At 38.5% G+C, this 22,531-nt stretch overlaps 1 protein-coding gene across 10 annotated transcripts in view; it reads left to right on the top strand.

The window, feature by feature from the left end:
• ADAMTS6 (ADAM metallopeptidase with thrombospondin type 1 motif 6) overlaps window positions 1-22,531 on the top strand; it is a 176,860-nt gene that overhangs the window by 32,392 nt on the left and 121,937 nt on the right. For 9 of the 10 annotated variants that reach the window (XR_006416234.1, XR_006416233.1, XM_044445771.1 and 6 more), the window contains 3 exons: window positions 701-918; window positions 3,008-3,091; window positions 3,636-3,781. Coding sequence is in view for 8 of the 10 variants with exons in the window: in XM_044445771.1 (XP_044301706.1) it covers window positions 701-918; window positions 3,008-3,091; window positions 3,636-3,781 (448 nt within the window). In the remaining 2 variants the exon portion in view is untranslated. The remainder of the gene's footprint in view (window positions 1-700; window positions 919-3,007; window positions 3,092-3,635; window positions 3,782-22,531) is intronic. The other variant, XM_044445767.1, reaches the window with a different exon arrangement.

Genomic DNA, 22,531 nt, shown 5'->3' with positions numbered 1-22,531 from the left:
TATGGATGTAAGCGCTTCTTCAGGTAACCAGGTCCCAAGCCGTTTAGGGCTTTATAGGTCATAACCAACACCTTGAATTGGGCCCGGACTTCAATGGGAAGCCAGTGAAGCTGTCGGAGGACTGGAGTCATGTGAATATAACGCCCCGTCCCCGTCAGCAGCCTGGCAGCTCTATTTTGAACCAACTGAAGTATCCAGACCGTCTTCAAGGGAAGCCCCACGTAAAGCGCGTTACAGAAGTCAAGGCGGGAAGTCACCAGCACGTGTGTCACCGTTGCCAGGCAGTCGTACTCCAGGTAGGGGCGCAGCTGATTAACCAGCCAAAGCTGAAGGAAGGCGCTCCTCGCCACCGCTGTCACCTGAGCTTCCAATGAAAGCTCCAGGTCAAGGAGTACTCCTAAGCTGCGGACCTTGTCCCTAAGAGGGAGTGCAACCCCATATTCATACAAGCATTTTTCTTTTTATCAAAAGTACTATGCTGCAATGTATAAAACACTTTTGAGAAAACCCAGCACAAGTATCAGTTTTTGAATCAAATCAGGCTATTTTTTAAACAAAAAATGTAATGTTTATTTAAGGATGGTGTTTCATATTTTTGATTCAGTCAAGAATTTAGAACTCAATAGAAATATAAAACAGATGCATATCAAAACATTAACATGGCAACCCTTGTGATATCATCGATTATTTTGATTTCTAGAAGACCCCACAGGAAGCAGTGAACCTTGGAGGTTGAACACTACCATTGCTTTTCCAACTTTATTTTCAATTAATCAAACCTTAAGAAATCACCATCGACTGAAGAGATCAATAAGCACAGAACGTTTTGTGGAGACACTGGTAGTAGCAGACAAAATGATGGTGGGATACCATGGACGCAAAGATATTGAGCATTATATTTTGAGTGTCATGAATATTGTAAGTTTGATCCCTCTATATGTTCAAGCAACTTCTTTTAAGATTGTGGGTATTAATGAGGTTAGACTCAGAAACTAAGGATGCATTAGTATCAGTTGGGCATCACTTATTGAGTAGTCACTGGAAAGTCACTAAAGTGCATTAATTTTTCTTTCAATGTTTCTAGTAAAGTTTAGACAGATCCTGAATTAGCAACATTTCTCTTAGGAATGACTGGCATAGGTGGTTGTTACCAAGTAAATCCAGTGACTCAAGCTAGTTATTTCAAGGGGCATAGTGTGAACTGGTTCTGCTTCAGTTTTACCTTTGGAACAAATCTACTGCTTTCTTTTTATCAGTGCTAGTAATTGTTCAGAACTCTTATAGTAAGGTAGCCATGGATTATGTTTAATCAATGCCAGAGACTTCACTACCTTAAATATAGCTAATTTATTAGCTACTCATTAGAGAACAGTTCTAACTAACTCACTAACACTAACTTCTCTTTCTTGTGCTTCAGTTCTTCTGGAGTTTCCATTCCCCATATAAGGCATTGCTTCTGTCTCTCTTGACAATAACATTTCACTACATTTCCTCTCCTTTGAGTTATAAACTATGTGAAATCCAACAACTGAGCTAAAAAGAAATATTAGCCTCTGTTGACAACCTCCTTACCTAGTCCCACAAAACCAGTTGTCCCACAAGTATATAATTTTTCCTCTGTTGCTATTCCTATCTATATAAAAATCCCTGCAGCATTCAGGTTTTCTGATCAGTGTGTCTCTGGAAGTTACTTTCTCTTTGTCACCTTGACCAAATCTTTATCAGTAGTAGTAGAGGTTCTATACTACCAATAACTTTTCCATGTTAGGCCTTTTTCCTTTTTGGAGCTTTGCAAGTGATCTATCCTCACTAGAGTCTCCATAGAGTGGTCCTGACTTGTGACACCCTGTTTAATTAATTCCAGAGACTGCAGTACAGAATAGCTATTTATTAACTGCAAATTAGAGAAGAGTTCTGGAAAGGATCATGTTTCACTACAGCTACTGATGCCAATGTGCTATGGTTGAGAAAGAGTGTTTGAGCATGTAGATGCACTATGTAAAGTACTTTTGAGGAGATGCCAATGATTCTGAACCCAGATCTCCCATGCATCTAAGTTCGGTCCAGTGACATAGAGGTTTATAGGTAGCGTTAGATCAAATAAAGCATATTTAGATGCCAATGTAACTGTTAGTATTTTTGTTTTGCCACAAAAGCTACATTGGGAAATGGGGTTCTGCTTTTTACTGTAATAAACCAGTTCCTGCTGTTTTATCATACATTAATCAATTTATTTAAGTGAATTATAGTCCACTTTTCAGGGTTAAAAACTTTGCAAAGCAGAAGTGAGTTCTAGTTCTCACTGAGATGATGATGAAATTTCCTTTGGGTTGTACCAGTTCAGGAGGTAGGCACGGACTTGCACAATCAGTTGCTTTTCTTTATACAAATACACACTGCACCTTAAAATAGCACCTCAGTGAGAAGGCAAAACTTAGGGCATTGTCTAAGGGATTGCTTGATGTATTATAGATGAGGACAAGGAATAGGTTTAATTTTCACACTGATGTTCAAATGTTTGCCTTTACATTCTTCTGTATAAATGAAGAGCTGCCTTAATTCTAATGAAAAACAGTAAAATATTGCATTTGGAAACAGTATTGATTTGAGGAAAAACATTCCCACAACATTTTACAATGGGTGGTTTGACTTCCATCAATAGATATCCAAGAGAGTGCAGTGGACCTTCTTTGGCTTTTTTGCACTCATATCATCATAGAGACAAACATTTAGCTAGCACTGATTAACAGTCTTGCAGAACTTTCCTGTCAGGGTAAAATCAGGCATCCTACAGGATTGGTTATCTTGTGGATGTACTGGTGTTGAGGTATTGGGGAAAATTCACAATCCCCTTCTCCTTATCTAACGTAACAGAATTTAGGCAGTACTGTTAATAATCTGTCCCAGTCACGTGGTAGAAAAAATGAATTATTGTTTAAGCATATGTCCATATTTGCAGAATATTTTTTGTCTGACTTTGTGCCTTTTCTTATTTTCTGGAGGTCAGGTTGCCAAACTTTACCGTGATTCCAGCCTAGGAAACGTTGTGAATATTATAGTAACTCGTTTAATAGTCCTCACAGAAGATCAGGTAAGAATGATTTGTGACATAAATTCGGTTCTTTAAAATATAAGATTACAATAATAATAAAAAAATAACTTTAGAAAAAGTGTTTGATAAAATCTTATCTGCAGTCATTTATAATGTTAAAATTAGATGTGTTTACAAAAGTATTCATTTTAAACTTTTTTCAAGATTTTACCTATACTTACTGAAAATTACATATGTGGAATTTTTGAGTACTAGAAAGTTGAAGCTTGTTTTCTGTTCCTATGTTTTGAAACTGCAAAGTCTGCTCTGAATATTACTTTCCCCACATGGTTAAAATTAAAGTTTGAAACTAATCTATAATTCTTACTTTTGACAAAACTATTACTGAAATTTGAAATTAACTCTTTAAGATGTATACACAAAATAAACTGTAGGGCAATTTAATACAGATAAAAATTGGCAAGTAGAAATTATTCCTAGAAATTACTGCTTCTAATTATAGATCAGATTTGACTTCCTAAATCTTAACCACTGACCCTAGTAATTTGTTTGGAACATTTCTGGTATGCATGTTGTATTGCAGCCAAACTTGGAGATAAATCACCATGCAGACAAGTCCCTTGATAGCTTCTGTAAGTGGCAGAAATCCATTCTCTCTCACCAAAGTGATGGAAACACCATTCCAGAAAATGGCATTGCCCACCATGATAATGCGGTCCTTATTACTAGGTATGGCTTGCTGAAATTCTCTCATTTCTTCTGTTTTATGCTTCTTACGCCTTTGTTTTCACTCAAAAAAAGCTAGAGGAAGTATCTATAGCAATCATACAGGGTGAAAATATTGCACATGTTTAACACTGTGATAAAATATTCAGCACTGGAGGTAACTGATTTTTCCATTCAGTAATAGGAAAACTGTAAAGCTTACATGAAGCAAATGGAAGTGATTTGGTATACATTAATGCTTTTAGAATTAAACAGACCAGCTTTTACGTTAAGGATTTTAAAATAAGGTAGAAAACTATATAAATATTTCTCACATTTTTACTGTTGTCCCTAATGTTTAAGAGCCAAATATTATCGAACAAACCCTTAGCCAGCACTGATAGCTGCTAAATATATTAGTAACCACATTGTTTGTGTGGGTCACAGATACAATGCTGGCCCAAAAGCATCATGTGTGTCTTTTGCTATATTACCTGTATTGACGGAGAAGAAAACAAACTGAGGTAGTGTTGAGGTAGTGTTACTTATTCTCCTACAGATAAGCAGCAGCCCATATTTTGCTGTCTGTGTGATTTAAAGGTGCCATTCAGTGCATACTTGGGTGGACAGAATTCCATTGAATTCAGTAGGACTTCATTTTGGGGAATAATGCACAGCATGTTTGAGGTATTTGACTTATTCATGATGTACAAGCAAAGTGTCTGTGCTTCTTCATAGTTTGCATGTGCTTTATGAACATCCAAACATGGAATTATGATAGATTAATTTTAATAGAATATTTTTGGACATTAGTTTAATAATTTTGACCTCAAACTAATGCTAGAATATATCAAACTATAGTCTGTAGCTTTTCTTTCATGATAAATAAGTAGACATTTCTGACCTCCAAAAGAAAATTGACTTAACAAATATTCTGATTTCCTACTGTTCATGATGGTCACCATTTTTGGAATCAATCTTCTTTATTAAGAACATTAAGGAAAGCAAATTGAAGGGTGGAGAACACTGTGAAAAAATTAATCTCCAGTTCTGCTTCTGTACACCTTTATTCAGCATGCTTTGAAAAAGTACTAGAAATCAGTCCAGGCATGAAATAACTGGTAGAATTGACATTGGAAAAACAAACAAAGCTGATGTATGAAACAGCAATTTCTATTTGAATGGACAATGAAATGGCAAATATGATTCAGTATATGTAAAATGCAACAAAAAACCTAACTTCACCTACACTTATTGATGTCTGAACTGACAGTGTCAGAGATGTTAGCATCATGGTGGATAGCGCAGTTAAAACATCAACTGAATGTACAGCAACAGTAATGGATTAAAGTAAACATGCAGTAATTCTTTTATAGAAATCAAAGATGTGGCTGCATTGGAACTACAGTGTGTAGTCCTGGTCACTTTATCTCAAAAAAGGTGTTGCAGAGGTAGAAAAGATTGGAATATCTTCTCTGTGAGGAAAGCCTAAAGTGTTTTAGCTTAGGTTTTTAGCTTAGGAAAAACACAAGGTAGGACACAATGCATAGTGTAGAGAAAATGGATAGAAATTAGGTCAATTATATTGATTGGAACTAGATTTAGTACCATTAATTGGTTGAGGCAAAATGCTTCTTTGTACATTGAATAAGTAACTACTATAAAATGTGATGATAGCTGCTTAGCTAAAAGACTTTAAAGGCAGATTAGACAAATTTATAGTACATAGGTCAACATTAGCTATTACCTTTGATTGCTAAGTAGTTCTGAGTTTAGAGGCAGTATGCCACTGAGTACCAGGTAGTGGCAGGTGTTGAAAGAGGAGTAGTTTTGCTTTCATGCCTAGCTTATGGGCTTCCTTACTACCCAGAAATGGAAAGAGGGGATTGGTCTAGATTAAGCTTTGTTTGATCCAACAGGACTCTTATATTACAACATAACTTTTTTTTGCCTGTTACATTTGAAACCCACTGTCCCTTCAGATATTTAAGAGTTGCATAAATGGAACATATATGTTACCACTTCAACTTAGGTATGCATGGACTTTCTTAAATCTCGTTCAACCCTGGTTTGTGCATTTTGAGATGTCTTCCATTCCATTTTTCACTCATTGATAGAATCTGATTTTGCACAAATGAAAATGCCCAAATACCACAAAATATATAGATCTCTCTAAAAAGCTGATTTTCATACTTCAGTCTATTGAGGAAAATGCACATTTTGGTCATCTTTGTATTTTTCTGAGACTGAACTTGTATAAAATTATGGAAAGTACAAAAAACAGCTTGCAAGTCCACAGAATCTGTGTGAGTCAGGGAAACCAGTCTGCTGTGCAATTAGCAGATTTCATAGAAATCTGAATTGATTCACTCCACTGTGAATTTGTCTGACATCCCTACTCCAACTGCTTTTTCAGTTAGTCTGGGGAGAGAAAGAATGATTAGTCTGCAGTCTCTCAGTTTCAGGAATTCATACAAGGTTTTGCTGTATTATCTTTTACATTTGTTATAGCTATGTGTTTGGGAATAGGAAAATGAATTAATTCTGTTATGAATTCTTACAAAATGTATTAAAGATGACTTCTCCCAGTTGGTAATTCTGACTGGTAGGCAGGCTGTTTTCAGCTTGATTTGGATCAGGGTCAGTAGTGGCAAAAACTCAAAAATATTGTTTTAAATTGACTCATATTTTTGATTTACCAGATGATATTACCTTAAAAATGTATCTGGTTTGATTTAGGGTTTCTTTTGTCTAAAACATGAATACTTAATTTGGACACTGTGCTAAAAAAATTCTGCACTTCACTTTGTGTTTTTAAAATGGTTTAGTTGTATAAAATTAAGTAGAATAAAATCTGTAACTTTTATGGTACCTTTATGGTCAGGAATAATGTATTTTTTGTTCTGATTCTACTGTCAGATAAAAATATTGATTGTATCATACATAAGTAAATATATAAGAATTGTAATTAGGTCAGCAAACTATAACTTAATTATACTGTATTTTTATCATCACTTGGATTCTTTATCGTGGGATCCAAAATGTCTATACATATCCAGATAAATTATTTTGTTACTAGTACTATAACTATGGCAGTTGGCAGTAGAATAGAAATGTATTTATTTCTCTATACTTCTATATATTGCACCTGATATTTAAACAGACTATTATGAGACAGGAAATAATAGAATTGGAGGTACTTGAACACTCTTGAGCCTTGATAAAAATTCTGATAATATTCCTGATTTCTAATGAGGACCTTTTTTGAACAATAGCTTGAGCCAGATAGAAATTTCTGGAAACCCTGAAACCATAGGGAGAAAAACAGTTTTGTTTTGTTTTTTCAGGAAAGGACATGGAAAATGAAAAAGACTAAAATTGGCACCTTTTACAGATCAAAAGTCACTTTGTTATTTAGGAACTAAAATTTATGATGTATCGCTTTATTTGGCATATTAAAAGTACATTTAATTTAGACAATAATTACAAACTGAATTTACTTTAAGTCTTTTGAGTGTCCCTGCACTGTAAAGAACCTCTTTGGTTTTGCCACTTTATGAAGAGCAGGCAAAAAATAAAACAGAGGAGACTATCTATGCTAATAAAAGAAAGAAAATTACATCTCCATTAAGCCTCTCTTTCACAGTGTCAGACAGTAATAAAGTACTTGTTCAATAAAAACAGCAAAGAAAAAGGGAGTTGGGCTTGAACCGGGGCTCATTGGTTATGATTTTATGTGCCATCATTTCTGACTTACGATAACTCTTTGAATGAATACCTTCCAAAATATCCTATGGATGACAGACCTGCTCAGCTCTTGTAAAATCAAGGCTGTGGTTTCATTTATGGGCTCAATCCATCTCATATTTGGTCTTCCTTTTCTTCTTCTTTCTCTGACTTTCCCTAGCATGATTATCTTTTCTGGTGAGTCTTACCTTCTCAGGATGTGCCTAAAGTTTGACAGCCTCAGTTTTGTCATTTTTGCTTCAAAGGAAAACTCTGGCTTGATTTGATCTAGAACCCACTAGTTTGTCTTTCTCTTGGTCTAGGGCAGTGGTGGCGAACCTATGGCATGCATGCCACAGTGGGCATGCAGAGCCCTCTCTGTTGGCACATGAGCCAAGTCATCCCAGCATCGCCCCAGCAGCTGAGCATCGGATAATAGTGCACATAGGGGCCATGCGCATGCTTGGAAAGGAGTAGCAGCACCAGGCGATGATGTCATTAACTGTGACTTGTCCGAGCTTTCACATGGTCGGTCTGTGTGCTGCCAAGGAGAGAGATTTGCTTGAACTGGCTGTGAGTTTTTTCTAAACTAAAACCTCAGTATTCAGGTTTTATTGCTGTGTTGGCACTTTATGATAAATAAGTGGGGTTTGGGTTGCAGTTTGGGCATTCGGTCTCTGAAAGGTTCGCCATCACTGTTCTAGGGTATTCACAAAGTTCTCCTCCAGGACTATGTTTTGAGTGTATCACTTTTCTTCCTGTCAGATTTCTTTGCTGTCCGGCTTTCATACCCATACATAGTGATTGGGAATACAATAATGTCGCTGATGTTGGCCTTGGCTTCCAGAGAAATGTCCTTACACTTGATGACTTTGATTGTCCAAGTGGAAAGGAGCAGCCCTACTCAGCACCTCCACTCCTGCCTAACTGGAAACCTTTCAGGTTCAGGGCTGGGGCAGGACAATCGACTGATTCCTAAGCTCCTGCCTGAGTGAATTTTCTCATGCTGGGAAGAAAGAACTTGAACTTGGCCAGGATGCCCACATCTTGGTGGTTCTCTGCCTGGCCCAAGCTTCTATTTCCTTGCTTTTGCCAAAGAGAAAGTGACTTAAGCAGGAGAAGGTAAGGAGCACGTTAGGCTAGGCTGGGATATGCTGGGAATAGAACATCGTTGTCTTCTCTAGGTTCTCCCTTCCTCACTATTGAGTGGCTTTTTCTCCAGCAGGAGCAAAAAAGGGGGCAAGCCCAATTTCCACTCTCATTCCCACTTGGCTCTGGCATGCACCCGCCTCCCCAACTTGTTGACTGCCAGAGCACCTTTCTGCCAAATGGGAGGGAGGAAAGGGGGCCAGGCTTGCTCCCTATTCTTGCTCCTACTGGGGAGAAAGCCACTTAAACAAGAGCAGAAAAGGGAGAAACTGGGTTAGGCAGGGATTTTCTGTTCTCAATACATCCTCATCAACTTCAGGTTCCTCCATGCCTGTGGGCATGGTATAACAAGCAATCACAGTAAGCTGAAAATATATTGTTTCTTTTCATGGCTTCTGAGGACCAAACTTATCACACTTAAAATATCATGACTAGGTTTGGATGCCCAACAGACAGTGATTAAAAAAACCTCAGTGAGGCTTGTTGTGTCATACAAATCCAGTCACTAAATCTTGGCAAGATGGGAACTCTATGAATGGGCAGTTCCTAATAATGAAAATTGCAGAGTTTGTTTATTCTAGATGAGATTGCATTCTCTCAGTAGCACCTATTAGCTTCAGTTGGTATGACAACTGAATTGTTGGTATGACTTTTTCTGGACAGTCCACACACTAGTGGTAATGTAACATTTAAAGCACTGAAAAACTTAGGACCAGTTTATCTAGTAGATTGCTTTCACTGATATGTCTCATTCGGCCACTTAAGATCATTGGAAGAGGTTTTATAGAGGTTACCACCAGCAAATAGTAATCTGGTGGTAACCTGGAAGTGGGCTTTCCTCATAGTGGCACCCACTTCATGGACTACACATCCCATTGGTATATGGGAGGGTCCAACTGTGATATGTTTCAGGTGTCAGTTGAGGACCTGTCTTTCCATCTACTCTTTCCTTGACTGTGCTGCCTAGTTTGTTCAGTGGTGGTTCTCTAATTTTAAACATGTTAAATGTTATAATTAAAGAAACATATTTAAACATGTCTCTAATTTTAAATGATTTTAAATTTTCTCTTTAATTTTAAATGCTTTCAAGTATTTTTATTTTATGATTGTATGTTAAGTTTTTCTGTTTTAACCTGCTTTTTGACAACTTTTTAGATATTTTCCAAGCAGAAAATAACTTATTTTTGTAGGTACTTCTGAGTGCATGCTGATACCAAAACAAAATACATAATCAGGTGACTGTATTATTTTTTGCTGTACATATTTTGGTTTATTTTCAAACAAACTGTGCTTGTCATTATTTCTTACGGCTATGTAAGTCTTGTCACTGGTTCATAAGGACTTAAGGATTTACAGTAGAACTAGCAAAGCTTTAAAATCTTAACAGCCTATTAACTGCAGGATATGGTTCATGAGATTTAATGGGTAGTTGTTAAAATGAGACAGAACTATTCTGGGGGGAAGGGTTGGGAGAACCATAGAAATGTTTGCTTTTGCTGTTTTTTTTCCCTCACAACAATAAAACACCAGAATCACAATGAAAAAAAAAAAAAAACCTTCTTCAAAAAGCATTTCTGTATTATATCTGTTGTATGTTCATCTTAACTCTTTTTTTTCCACTGACAGCATTATGAATTTGTATGAATAAACTTTAGGGATATATACGCATGATTGTAATTAAGCTAAATTTTGCATGGCATTGATGTAACATTTTGCTCTGTATTTAAAAATCACGTTTAGTATATCTATGGTAGAATAAAACTTAAGATGCTAAATGTTCTTTAAAACAAAAGAACAGCTTTTAGAGATGTAGTATCTGAACTGCAAATCCCTTTTCATTAAACAAATGTAGGTAACAAAACTTATGGCTGCCTATTAATTTTACTTTAAGACTTTATACCTAAAACCAAAAGCATTTTTTACTAACAATAAAGCTTTCCCTTTTGAAAAATGCCCACATAATTTTCTGAATGTAATAGAGATAATTGGACATATTTATTCCTCTCCACACCATGAAACATGAATTGTTTGGAGCATTCACATGCTGTTGTCACTGTCAGCCCAGGTGCTGCTCTTTGCTTTCACTTGTTTTTTTCCTCTGGCCTCTTTTCCTCTCAGCCATCTGTGGTTAAAGGTCTTCTGAGGGAGGTAGAATGAGGGTGAATGTATGGCAGCAGTTTAACAACTTCCATAATATTACATGCTAGAAAAGTACTCCTGTCCTTTTCTCCTTTTCTTTCTCTTCCCTGCACTCCCCCTCCCCAAGATTCACTCTTCCATAAAGCATCAAGTGGTTATGAAGAAAAGTGGCTCTTTAGATTTCTGGCTACGTAGTTCTCTTTTGGGGCTTGTGTGTTCTCACTCTTGGATCTTCTGCTGACCTTGACATTGATAAAAACAACCATATCCAACTGTCTTTCTTGCTGGTTCCTACCTCCAAAGCTTTGGTATGCTTTATCACCACACAGCACGAAATGTTCAGCATCAAAGATAATGTGTGGCTCCTACTTGCACCATGATAGAATGGGATGATCAGCCATAATCTTGCCATCCCACCACCATACTTTGACTTTATCTGGTTTACAGAATATTGTCTGTAGGCACAAAAAGACAAAGAAGAAAGTGATCCATCAATCAATTTACTTACATCATTCAACATTACATTTATAAGTGGCAAATGGCATTCTGTTCCCAAATAGTGAAAATTTTAGTGTTGTTAGGTGAACTGGAACTAGAAATCAGAATACCAGATAATGGACAGAAATTATACACTACTAAACTGTTTTTGAGATAGAATATATATAGTATCTGTATTTACAGTATATTCTTCTTTGTATATATGAAGAAGATGTGCATCACACATAAGAACGCTGCACCTGCATGATGCCTCAATTCAGGAAGTTTCAATAGGTGAGGAATTTTTGCCTCACCCTGTATTGCTAGCAGGTTCCTTCAGTTTCTTTTAGACCACTGTTGTGGTTGCTTCATAGAGAATTTGTTCTTTTTTTCTGGAGGGAAAGCATTAGATTTGCTGATGTCATTGACTTTTCTTTCATCCATTTTATTTTCTATTTTGTTTCTACTATCTCAGTCTGTGTTTTTTTATTGATTTTGAGCAAGTGCCATTCACTTTTTCTCCACCTGAGAGGTGTATAGCCTTGAAGATGCCTTTTTGAAAGTGCATGCACTGTGACAGCAAACTTCCACCACGCATGATCACTCACTCTGCCTACTCTGCTTGGGTGAAGGACACATCATTGATTCTTGCTCACATTGTCAATCTTTTACTAAGTAAGCCAGGATAAGCAGTTCTGTCAGATCACAGACTTTTTTTTTTTTGAAGAGGACATTAGTGGAGCTCACTCTGCAATGGCTCAACACCAACCTTCCCCACAAAGAGCTACCTCTTCTTCTATATCCATTGTGTAGGTTTGATTAGCGCCTTCTCTCTAACCAGTTGTTCCAGCTATAGCCAGCTCTAACATGGAACTACCAAACTGGATCCATCTCTTGCTGCCTTGGCAGCCAGAATGCTGTCTGAATGGGCTCAGTCAACAACCTCTTTGAATCACATCAAAAAGAAAAAGATTATACTGTTTCTTGATAGTGTTCAAAGGATGCTCTATCCAATATCAAACTCAATGGTTGTGGAATCATCTCAGGGCAAGTTGTGCATGTTTCATTCTGCCATAGACAGGGAGAGCAGGTGTCCGGACTCGAAGGGAAGACACGCTACTTGTCTGTGGTACTTGGTCTTAAGGTAGCAAATTACCAAGCTATCATGTCCAGATATAGGCTGTTCTTATGGGGAAAGATGGGGGCTGTATGTGAATATCTTCCAGATTACAAATGTCACTTGGCCTGGCCTTCAAGCTGAAGGCTTTATGTTTGTCACAACAGGTCAGTACTTAAAGACATAAAGCTGATTATGATACTAAGGCTAAGATGAGGGAAACAGCACAGTAATGCCATGTGTGGCTTCACTTTACAGGCCTGAAACAAGATACTTTATTTATTTATTTATTTATTTAAAACATTTATATGCCACTCTTCACTATCACGTATCAGGTTGGCTTACAAGATTAAAACCAATAACCATAAAAACAACCAATAAAACCAATAAAATTGCCATAAACTAATACAAACAAATCAAATCCAAACAAAAGCAACTGTGAACCACTGACAATACTAATTTTTAAAATAGCGATTAAATAAAAAGGTTTTAACCTGGCACCGAAAAGAATATAGTGCCAATTCAATACTTAGTCTTGAATTGAGGACCTACCCTCATGGATTTCATGCAAAAGGCTAAGTCAACTGCAAGGAAAATGGGACTAAATCTAGTGCCTCTGCCTCCAATCAAATATTGGCACTGGGCTGAACATGCATCCTTCTCCTAGGGCTTACACCAGAACAGCCAACCCTATCAATCCCACCAATCTTCTATAACCAGGAGACAGATCCTCCCACACAAGTATCATCAAACCATACAAGAGGTGACCCTGCTTCTAAGCAATACTTCTGATTCCCTGACAATTTGAATGGAAAATGGGGCACAAACACAGATTGAGGCACTGGTCACCCAGTGAGAGCCACTACCACATCAGTGTTTCAAATTGCTAGTAGCACAGAAGGCTCTTCATGCTTTCAAAAAGGAACTTGTTTATCAGCTTACACAGATCATCCCGGACATCATGACAGTGGCACATTAACAAACAAAGAGGCATGTGCTTGACTACAACTCACGTCTTTGACTTTCAACATTTGGGCCTAGGCTGTTTGTTGATGTATGATACTGTTGGCTGTTCATATTGCCAGTTTAGCAACACTCTTGCAAACTTCCTCAGGCACACGTATAATCCATCTCATAAATGAGACATTTCTTTTCTGGAGGTGGGGGATGGCCTGCATAGATTGTTTTGCCGCTGCAAAGAACATAGCATGCCTGCTATATTGCACTTGAGCCAAGAACAGCACAGCCTCATTGGGAAACCTCTTCCTCATCCAATGGACAGGGAACCTATTTGATCTGTTTGCACCTTTCTCAATTCTAAGCAAAGTCTTCACAAAAATACAGGAGGACAACGTTCTTCATTCAGATTGCTTCTTGGTGGCTGTGTCAGCCTTAGTTCAACCTTCTTCTAAACACTCCAAGGGAGAGTTTCCCCATCTTTCCCCCAACCTGACCCTCTTAACCTGGGATTGAGGTTGAATCTGATGCCCAGGTGTGAAGATGCTTTGTGTACAGCACAGAGGCTCTGCTAGAGCTATACTCACCTATGTTTGAGCCTTCAATCCAGGTGATTTTAGATGCCACACAAGCCCTCTACCAGGCTTCCTGTGCAAGAAAATTGAAGGTCTTCTCTTTCTTTATATTTATCCTCCTACATGTTTCACATATCTTATATGCTATCATTAGTTCAAAAGGGGTTCTTCTCTTAAAATCTGTTTGGCTACTATATCTGCTTATCTTATGCAAGACAGTATTTTTCTCAACCAGCAATTCTTCAGTTTCTTCAGAGTTTTTGAACTGTGTTGTCATACATTGTATATTAATGACACTAACCCACCTCCACACATATCATATGCATAATATACAGAGACCATGAAAAAGAAAGACAGGTTGCTCACTTGTAATTGTAGTTCTTATGGTGAAGGAGGGTTTCAACCACAAACTTCTCAGCTATGGAAACTTCCCAGAAACTTCTACATGGGTGCATATATATGAAAGCACAAATGTCCACTTGAAGAAATACAATTACAGGTAAGTAACCTGTCTTTTTGCATTTTCCAAATGGCTGTGAGGGTAAAGCTACCTGTTTGAACTTCACAAAGATAATTGTTATCAGAATAATGGTGCTGTAAGATGCATACTGCCTTTCAATTTGTATGCTTGCTATTCTAGTTCAAATTGTGTGTGTGTGTGGGGGGGGGTGTTTGTATTTGATCTTCAAATGTAGAATTGTCTCCAAAACATGCATACCAACTTCATTCTAAGTTTCTGAACGATAACTTTATATTACAATGTGTTTTCATTTTTCCCTTTTAATTACAAACCAAGTGCAGAAATAAGATTGGTTTTGAGTTTCAAAGGTGGAATTCTGTCATTCCAGGTTTCATTGTGCTGCCTCAATGGTGGCAGTGGCAGTAGCAGCAGCAGCTTGAGCTAACGCTCTCCCCTGTTTCTGTACACCCTGGAGCTTTCCAGTCAAACAGCTGCTGTTCTTGCTGTGGTGGTAGGGGGGCGTATTTGCATAGCCTTGTCCTGAAATCCGCATAGAGCCACTGAAGCTTACCAGAAAGCCGAGTGTCACAAAGACACAATTTATGCCATATATGAGAATAATACAACAAAATCTGCAATACTGGAGTAGCATTCTTCCTGTTAAAGTGTTGCCATGTATATTTTCAGTGAATTAACTACCATTTCTTATAACTCACACTAATGTAATCCCAAAAATGATACAGTGAAAAGAAACAGGGTACAGTCAAAAGTTTATTTAGTTCATAGAAACTTTTAAAGGAAATGACAAATGGATAAAAATGACACATGCATCTTTGATTTAAATAGGGTTTCCATTCCGTTCCTTTTTTTCTTTTCTTTTTATTTTGCTTTAAGGCTTTTGATGATGAAACCAAATGAGCTGTGTAGGGTATTTTAAAGTGAAATACTGTTGTGCTATAACACATTATGAAGGATTTAACAGATGTTATGGTACAAGAAATCTAGAATTTTATGTTTTACATGAAGTATTGTTATTTCTAAAATATGCATGTGAAATCTTGTACTAAAGTTTTGAAGAACTACAGAATTTATAGTGCTCAATTCCAAAGGAATTTACTTTTATATACCAGCTTTGAAACTAGAAATGGCTAATTCATATATTTCTACTTCGTTTATTCTAGAGGTATTATCAAAACATTCCTAAGGGAATCAGCACCACACAAATATTTTGCATGTAACCAGACCTTCTAGTTCACTTAAATGTGGGGACAGTATATTTTGTTTACAATGTTATGAAGGCAGAAACTTTTCACCATGCAAGCATGGTGAAAAAAATTACATACAACCTATTTTACTATCACTTGAAGTGGCAGGAAAGTAATGCATGGATCAATAGATATGTAAAATGGAGAGGGAAAAGAGGATTATGTAAGCCTCTTTAGTTTTCTTGCAGGAAAAAAGGAGGGATATAATAAATAACAAAAATATGTAAAATAATATAAACTTTCTACAATGGTACATCATAGCACAGTATGATAATAATGATAATAATAAATCTATAAAAGGCATTTCAGGTGTTCAAAGCACTAGCGTATCTACATAAGTAGTAAGAAGCCCATAAATTAGACTGGTATTCTTATGTCTTTATTGCAGATTAAATATTGAGCAGGAGTGAATAGTGAGATTGCTGGAGGGGAAGTTTATCTTGAGGATTTCCTGGCTCAAAATAGTCTTAGCACCTACTCTGCACTAGCTGTAATTACATTTATAGTCTACTACAGTAGTGCATAAGGTAGTACATAATGTTTTTAAATTGCCATCCATTCAAAAAATGAGTTGGATCCAGACCAAGACCATTGTTATCTTCTGATAAGATTGTTATCCTGGCTTGAGGGATTTTCTCAAACCAGGATAACTATCAAACCATGTCTTTATCCCCTGCAGTGTCAATTACCCCAAAAAGCTGGATCTGAATGGGTTGGTGACTTTGTTGTTGTGAGTCCAGAAGTCATGTCTGACCCATCTCACCCCATGGACAACATTCCTCCAGGCCTTCCTGTCCTCCACCATCCCCTGGAGTCTACTTAAGCTCACACCAACTGCTTCAGTGACTCCATCTAGCCACCTCATCCTCTGTCATTCCCTTTTTCTTTTGCCATCTATTGTTCCCAGCATTAGGATCTTCTCCAGGGACTCCTTCCTTCTCATTAGGTGGCCAAAGTATTTGAGTTTCAACTTCAGTATCTGGCCTTCTAAAGAGCAGTCTGGGTTGATCTTCTGTAGGACTGACCAGTTTGATCGCCTTGCGGTCCAAGGGACTCGCAGGAGTCTCCTCCAGCACCACAATTCAAAGGCCTCAATCCTTTGGCGCTCAGCCTTCCTTATGGTCCAGCTTTCACAGCCATACATTGCAACTGGGAAAACCATAGCCTTGACTATACGCACTTTTGTTGGCAAGGTGATGTGTCTGCTTTTTAGTATGTTGTCTAGATTTGTCGTAGCTTTCCTCCCCAGGAGCAAGCGTCTTTTAATTTCTTGGCTGCAGTCCCCATCTGCGGTGATCTTGGAGCCCAGGAAAATAAAATCTGTCACTACCTCCATTTCTTCTTCCCTATTTGCCAGGAAGTGAGAGGACCGGATGCCATGATCTTAGTTTTCTTATTGTTGAGTTTCAAGCCAACTTTTGCACTCTCCTACTTCACCTGCATCAAGAGGCTCTTTAGTTCCTCTTCACTTTCTGCCATTAGAGTGGTATCATCTGCATATCTGAGGTTGTTGATATTTCTCCCAGCAATCTTAATTCCAACTGGTGATTCATCCAGTTCCGCCTTTCTTATGATGTGCTCTGCATATAAGTTAAGTAGGCAGGGCGACAGTATACAGCCTTGCCGAACTCCTTTCTCAATTTTGAACCAATCAGTGGTTCCATGTCCAGTTCTTACTGTTGCTTCTTGACCTGCATATAGGTTTCTCAAGAGACAAATAAGATGGTCAGGTACTCCCATCTCTTTAAGAACTTGCCACAATTTGTTGTGATCCGCACAATCAAAGACTTTAGCATAGTCAATGAAGCAGAAGTAGATGTTTTCTGGAACTCCCTAGCTTTCTCCATGATCCAGCGTGTGTTGGCAGTTTGATCTCTAGTTCCTCTCCCTCTTCTGCCTGTACTTCTGGTAGTTCGTGCCTGTACTTCTGGTAGTTCGTGGTCCACATACTGGAAATCCTGCCTGTACTTCTGGTAGTTCGTGGTCCACATACTGGAAATCCTGCCTGTACTTCTGGTAGTTCGTGATCCACATACTGGAAATCCTGCCTGTACTTCTGGTAGTTCGTGATCCACATACTGCTGGAGCCTAGCTTGTAGGATTTGGAGCATAACTTTGCTAGTGTGTGAAACGAGTGCAATGGCGTGGTAGTTTGAACATTCTTTGGCATTGCCCTTCTTTGGGATCGGAATAATCCTGTGCCCACTGTTGAGTTTTCCAAATTTGCTGGCATATTGAGTGAAGCACTTTTACTGCATCGTCTTTTAGGATTTGGAATAGCTCAGCTGGAATACTGTCGCCTCCACTAGCTTTGTTGTTGCTCAGACTTCCTAAGACCCATTTGACTTCACATTCCAGGATGTCTGGCTCGAGGTCAGTGACCACCCCATCATGGTTATCAGGGACGTTAAGCTCTTTCTTGTATAGTTCCTCTGTGTAATCTTGCCCCCTCTTCTTAATCTCTTCTGCCTCTGTTAGGTCCCTGACATTTTGGTCCTTTATCATGCCCATCTTTGCATGAAATATTCTCTTCATATCTTCAATTTTCTTGAAGAGATCTCTGGTCCTCCCTATTCTATTGTTTTCTTCTATTTTTTTGCACTGTTCAATTAAGGCATTCTTATCTCTTCTAGCTATTCTCTGGAATTCTGCATTCAATTGGGTGTATCTTTCCTTTTCTCCCTTCCCTTTCGCTTCCCTTCTTTCCTCAGCTATTTGTAAACCTTCCTCAGACAGCCATTTTGCTTTCTTGCATTTCCTTTTCTTTGGGATGGCTTTAGTTGCTGCCTCTTGTACAATGTTGCGAACCTCCGTCCATAGTTCTTCAGGCACTCTAAAATATCAGATCTAATTCTTTAAATCTATTTGTCACCTCTACTGTATATTCATCAGGGATATGATTTAGGTCATACCTGACTGGCCTAGTGCTTTTCCCTACTTTCTTCAACTTAAGCCTGAATGTTGTAACCAGAAGCTTATTATCTGAGCCACAGTCAGCTCCTGGTCTAGTTTTTACTGACTGTACAGAGCTTCTCCATCTTTGGCTGCAGAACACATAGTCAGTCTGATTTCTGTGTTGACCGTCTGGTGGCGTCCATGTGTAGAGTTTTCTCTTGGGTTGTTGGAAAAGAGTGTTTGCTATGACCATCGTATTCTCTTGACAAAATTCTATTAGCCTGTGCCCTGCTTCATTTTGTACTCCAAGACCAAATTTGCCTGTTATTCCAGTTATCTTTTGGCTTCCTACTTTAGCATTCCAATCCTCCATGATGATAAGGACTTCATTTTTTTGGACTTAATTCTAGAAGGAATTAACTGGTGACTTAGGTGGTGGCAATTTCAATGGGATACACTGGGGGCTCAAAACCAACTCACCCACTTTGCTAATGAGGCACTCAATATGGGATAGAAATATCTATCAATCCCTAAAACATGGCATTCCAGAAGTGAATTGGAAGTGACTTTGGATCCATGACCCCTCCATTTCCCCATGATGCGTTGGGATCAAGGTGCAAGCATGGAACTGGTGTGGAGACTTTTGTTTTCATTGAAACCCTCTATCTGAGATGGAAAGATTAAGAAAGAAAATTATGTCAAACCCTTTAGCTATTTTATGGTTTCTGTTTCATAACTAAGATTGCATTGTGGGAATTCCTATATGAATTCCTTTGTTCCTTTGACCTAGTCACTGTCACATTGCTAATTGATTGAGAGCAGCTTTGAAAATAAGAGAAAAAAATGGACAGTTGTCTATTGAGGATTAGGTGACTCTTGAATCCAAAAATTGTTTTGCCTTTGAAAAGTTTTTGATTCCTTTTTATCACTCATACTGGTTTATTGACCAGATTCAAATGTAATAGTGAACAGTAGTGTCCAGCTATACAATAATACAGTGGTGCCCAACACTTGAAACTTAATTGGTTTCAGGGGGCTGTTTGAACTCTTAATTCTGAGTTCTTGGGAGTCTGAAGCAATTTTCCCTATTAGAAATAATGGAAAGTGAATTAATCTGTTCCCAGAGTCTCAACAATAACCATTTTGGTAAACTTAAGCAGCAAATACAGTCTCCTGAAATGAATTAAGTTTGTGGTTATATACAAGGTATGATTAAAAAAAACCAGTGAACATTTAAATTAAAATTACAGCAAAAGACACATTGCTGTTAATCCCCCTCAAAATACTTGCCCTTGCTTTGAACACACCCCAGTGCTGTCATGGCTGCTTCAATGTCTTGTCAAGACAAGACGAATCTATTCAAGACAAATTGATTGAGTCAAGACAAGATGATACAATTCAAGACAAATCAATTCAGGATAGCAAGGGATTTTTTTTTCTACTTAGGTGCCCAACCAATGAAATTTTCACTGCAACTGCATTTTTTCACTTCACTCGCAGTTTAAACTTTGTCATTTGAAGCATCATTTGAACTGCAGAGTGATTTTATCTTGAGTTTAATGTTCGAACTTTGGATTGTTTGAAGTTAGAGTTGTTTGAACTACGAGGCACCACTGTACTAGGTATGTGATAAGATCTATAAATGGAATGCTACCTAAATTAGTGGTTAGATATAATGGTAAATTTATACAAACATTTAAAAATAAATGATTGAACTGTGATAATCATGTGTATTAACCCTTATGCAAATATCTGACTAAACAAGTATTAATACTTGAATAAACAATAGAATAAGAAGGCTATGATAATATTGACATACTTGTAGTTGTAAGGACTAAACTGTATGTTGTACTATTTTCTCTGAATGCTTGGAATTATTTTTATACTTATTAAAAATATTTACACCTTGCTTACTTTGTTGCTCGTGAGGAGATCCATTTGGACTTGCTCGGAGAAAATGATCTCCAAGCAAGCAGTCTGCTGCATTGTGCACCCACTGCTGCATTGTGGTGTGTGCCCACCCCGCCTTGCCTTGCCTCCCCTTGCTATGCCCGTGCTCCCTGCCTCATTCCCCGCCAGCAGCACCTGTCCAGCCTGTGCACCTCACCAGCACCTTTCAACTGGTCCCCTGGTGAAAAAGTTTAAGGATCCCTGGCTTATTGGGAGATCTAGGGAGGAGGTCTGCACCTGGGTCTGCTGTTAATGCCTCCTTGAGAGAGGGAGTGGTACCAGCCCCTTTAAGGGCAGGTGTTAACACACCTAAAGAAGCCAGGCCTGGACCCAAGTGATGTGAATAATTTTAGACCAATAGCCAATATCCCCTTCCTGAGCAAGGTGACTGAGCGGGTGGTAGGCTGGCAACTCCAGGCAAATTTGGAGGAAACTGATTATCCAGATTCATTTCCATTGTGTTTTCGACCTGGGTTTGGAATGGACACTGCCTTCGTTGCCCTGTGGGATGACTTTTGCCAGGAGAGAGATGGGGGAGTGTGACCCTGTTGATTCTCTTGGATCTCTCAGTGGCTTTCAATGCCATCGACCATGGTATTCTTCTGGAATGGCTCGCTAGGTTGGGAGAAAGGCGCACCACTCTGTGATGGTTCCACTCCTAACGGGCTGACTAGTTCCAGATGGTGATACTGGGGGATTGTTGCTCTGCACCATGGCAATTGTGTCATGGAGCTCTACACGGTTTGATTTTGTCCCCCATGCTTTTTATCATCTACATGAAACCTCTGGGTGAGGTCATCTGGAGGTGTGGGCTCTACCTCACTTTTTCATCTGATCCAGGTGAGGCAGTAGCTGTCCTGATCCGGTGCCTGAACTCGGTAATGAGCTGGATGAGGGCCAATAAACTGAAGCTGAATCCAGATAAGATGGAGGTCCTGTTGGTAGGCAATTTTCAACCCATCCTGGACAGGGTTGCATGCCCCATAAAGGAGAGGGTTTGTCGCTTAGGGATGATCTTGGACCCTGAGCTTCCCCTGGTTTCTCAGGTGGACTTGGTGGCCAGGAGCACCTTCTGTCAGCTTCAGCTGATTTCTCAGCTATGTTCCGACTTGGGTGAGCAAAGACTTGTCACAGTGACCCATGTGCTAGTAACCTCTCACCTGGATTACTGCAATGTGCTCTACTGGGGGCTACCTTTTAAAATGGTCCAACGTTTCAACTAATACAGAACAGGGCAGTGCAGCTGCTTTCAAGGACTGGCTGGCAACATATTACCCTGGTCCTCTATCAGCTACAGTAACTCCCTGTTCCTGTCTAGGCCCATTTCAAAGTGTTGTCTTTTGACATATATACCCCTAAATGGCTTGGGACCAGGGTACCTGAGAGAGCACCTTTCTCCATATATTCCTACCTGTCCACTTAAATCCTCTTTGGAAGTCCTTCTCTGAGTGCCCTCCCCTTGTGAGATCAAAGAGGAAAGGGCTAAAAGGAGAGCATTCTCAACAGTAGCGCCTAGACTATGGAATTCACTCCCCAGGGATATCTGCCTGTCACCTACTCTTCTTTCTTTTATGTGCCAGATGAAAACTTCTTTACTTAAATAAGTTTTTGATTAATTTAATTTAATAATTTAATTTAATACATTTATATCTTCTTATGGATTCTTTATCTTAATTTAATTTTGGTTAATTTATTGGTAGTGTTTATTGGTGTGTGTGAGTATATTTTATTAAGAGGTGTTATCTATTATTTTAATGTTTTACCATTTTATTTGATTAATAACAGTTTTATTGTAATGTATGTATATTTTTAAGCTGGTTTAGCACTGTAAGCTGCCCAGAGTACCTTTGGGTTATGGGGTGACTTAGAAATGGAATTAAATAATAAATAAATAAATGCACACACTCTGTGCACACCATAGCCTGTTCTGTGAACAGCCCCACTTTCTGAATATAAGTGATATTACATAATTTGGTGTCTGTGAAAGGGAGAAGGTGAAGCTCTCAGAGGGAATGCAAATCCCACCCTGGTGACTGAGCATTGACTGGGGAGGGGGTCAATGCT

This window comes from Varanus komodoensis, unplaced genomic scaffold (genome assembly GCF_004798865.1).
Source record: "Varanus komodoensis strain SLA01 unplaced genomic scaffold, ASM479886v1 scaffold5, whole genome shotgun sequence".
Lineage (NCBI taxonomy): Eukaryota > Metazoa > Chordata > Lepidosauria > Squamata > Varanidae > Varanus > Varanus komodoensis.
The sequence above is the reverse complement of the archived record's forward strand: the minus strand, read 5'-3'. Positions and strand labels throughout refer to the sequence as shown.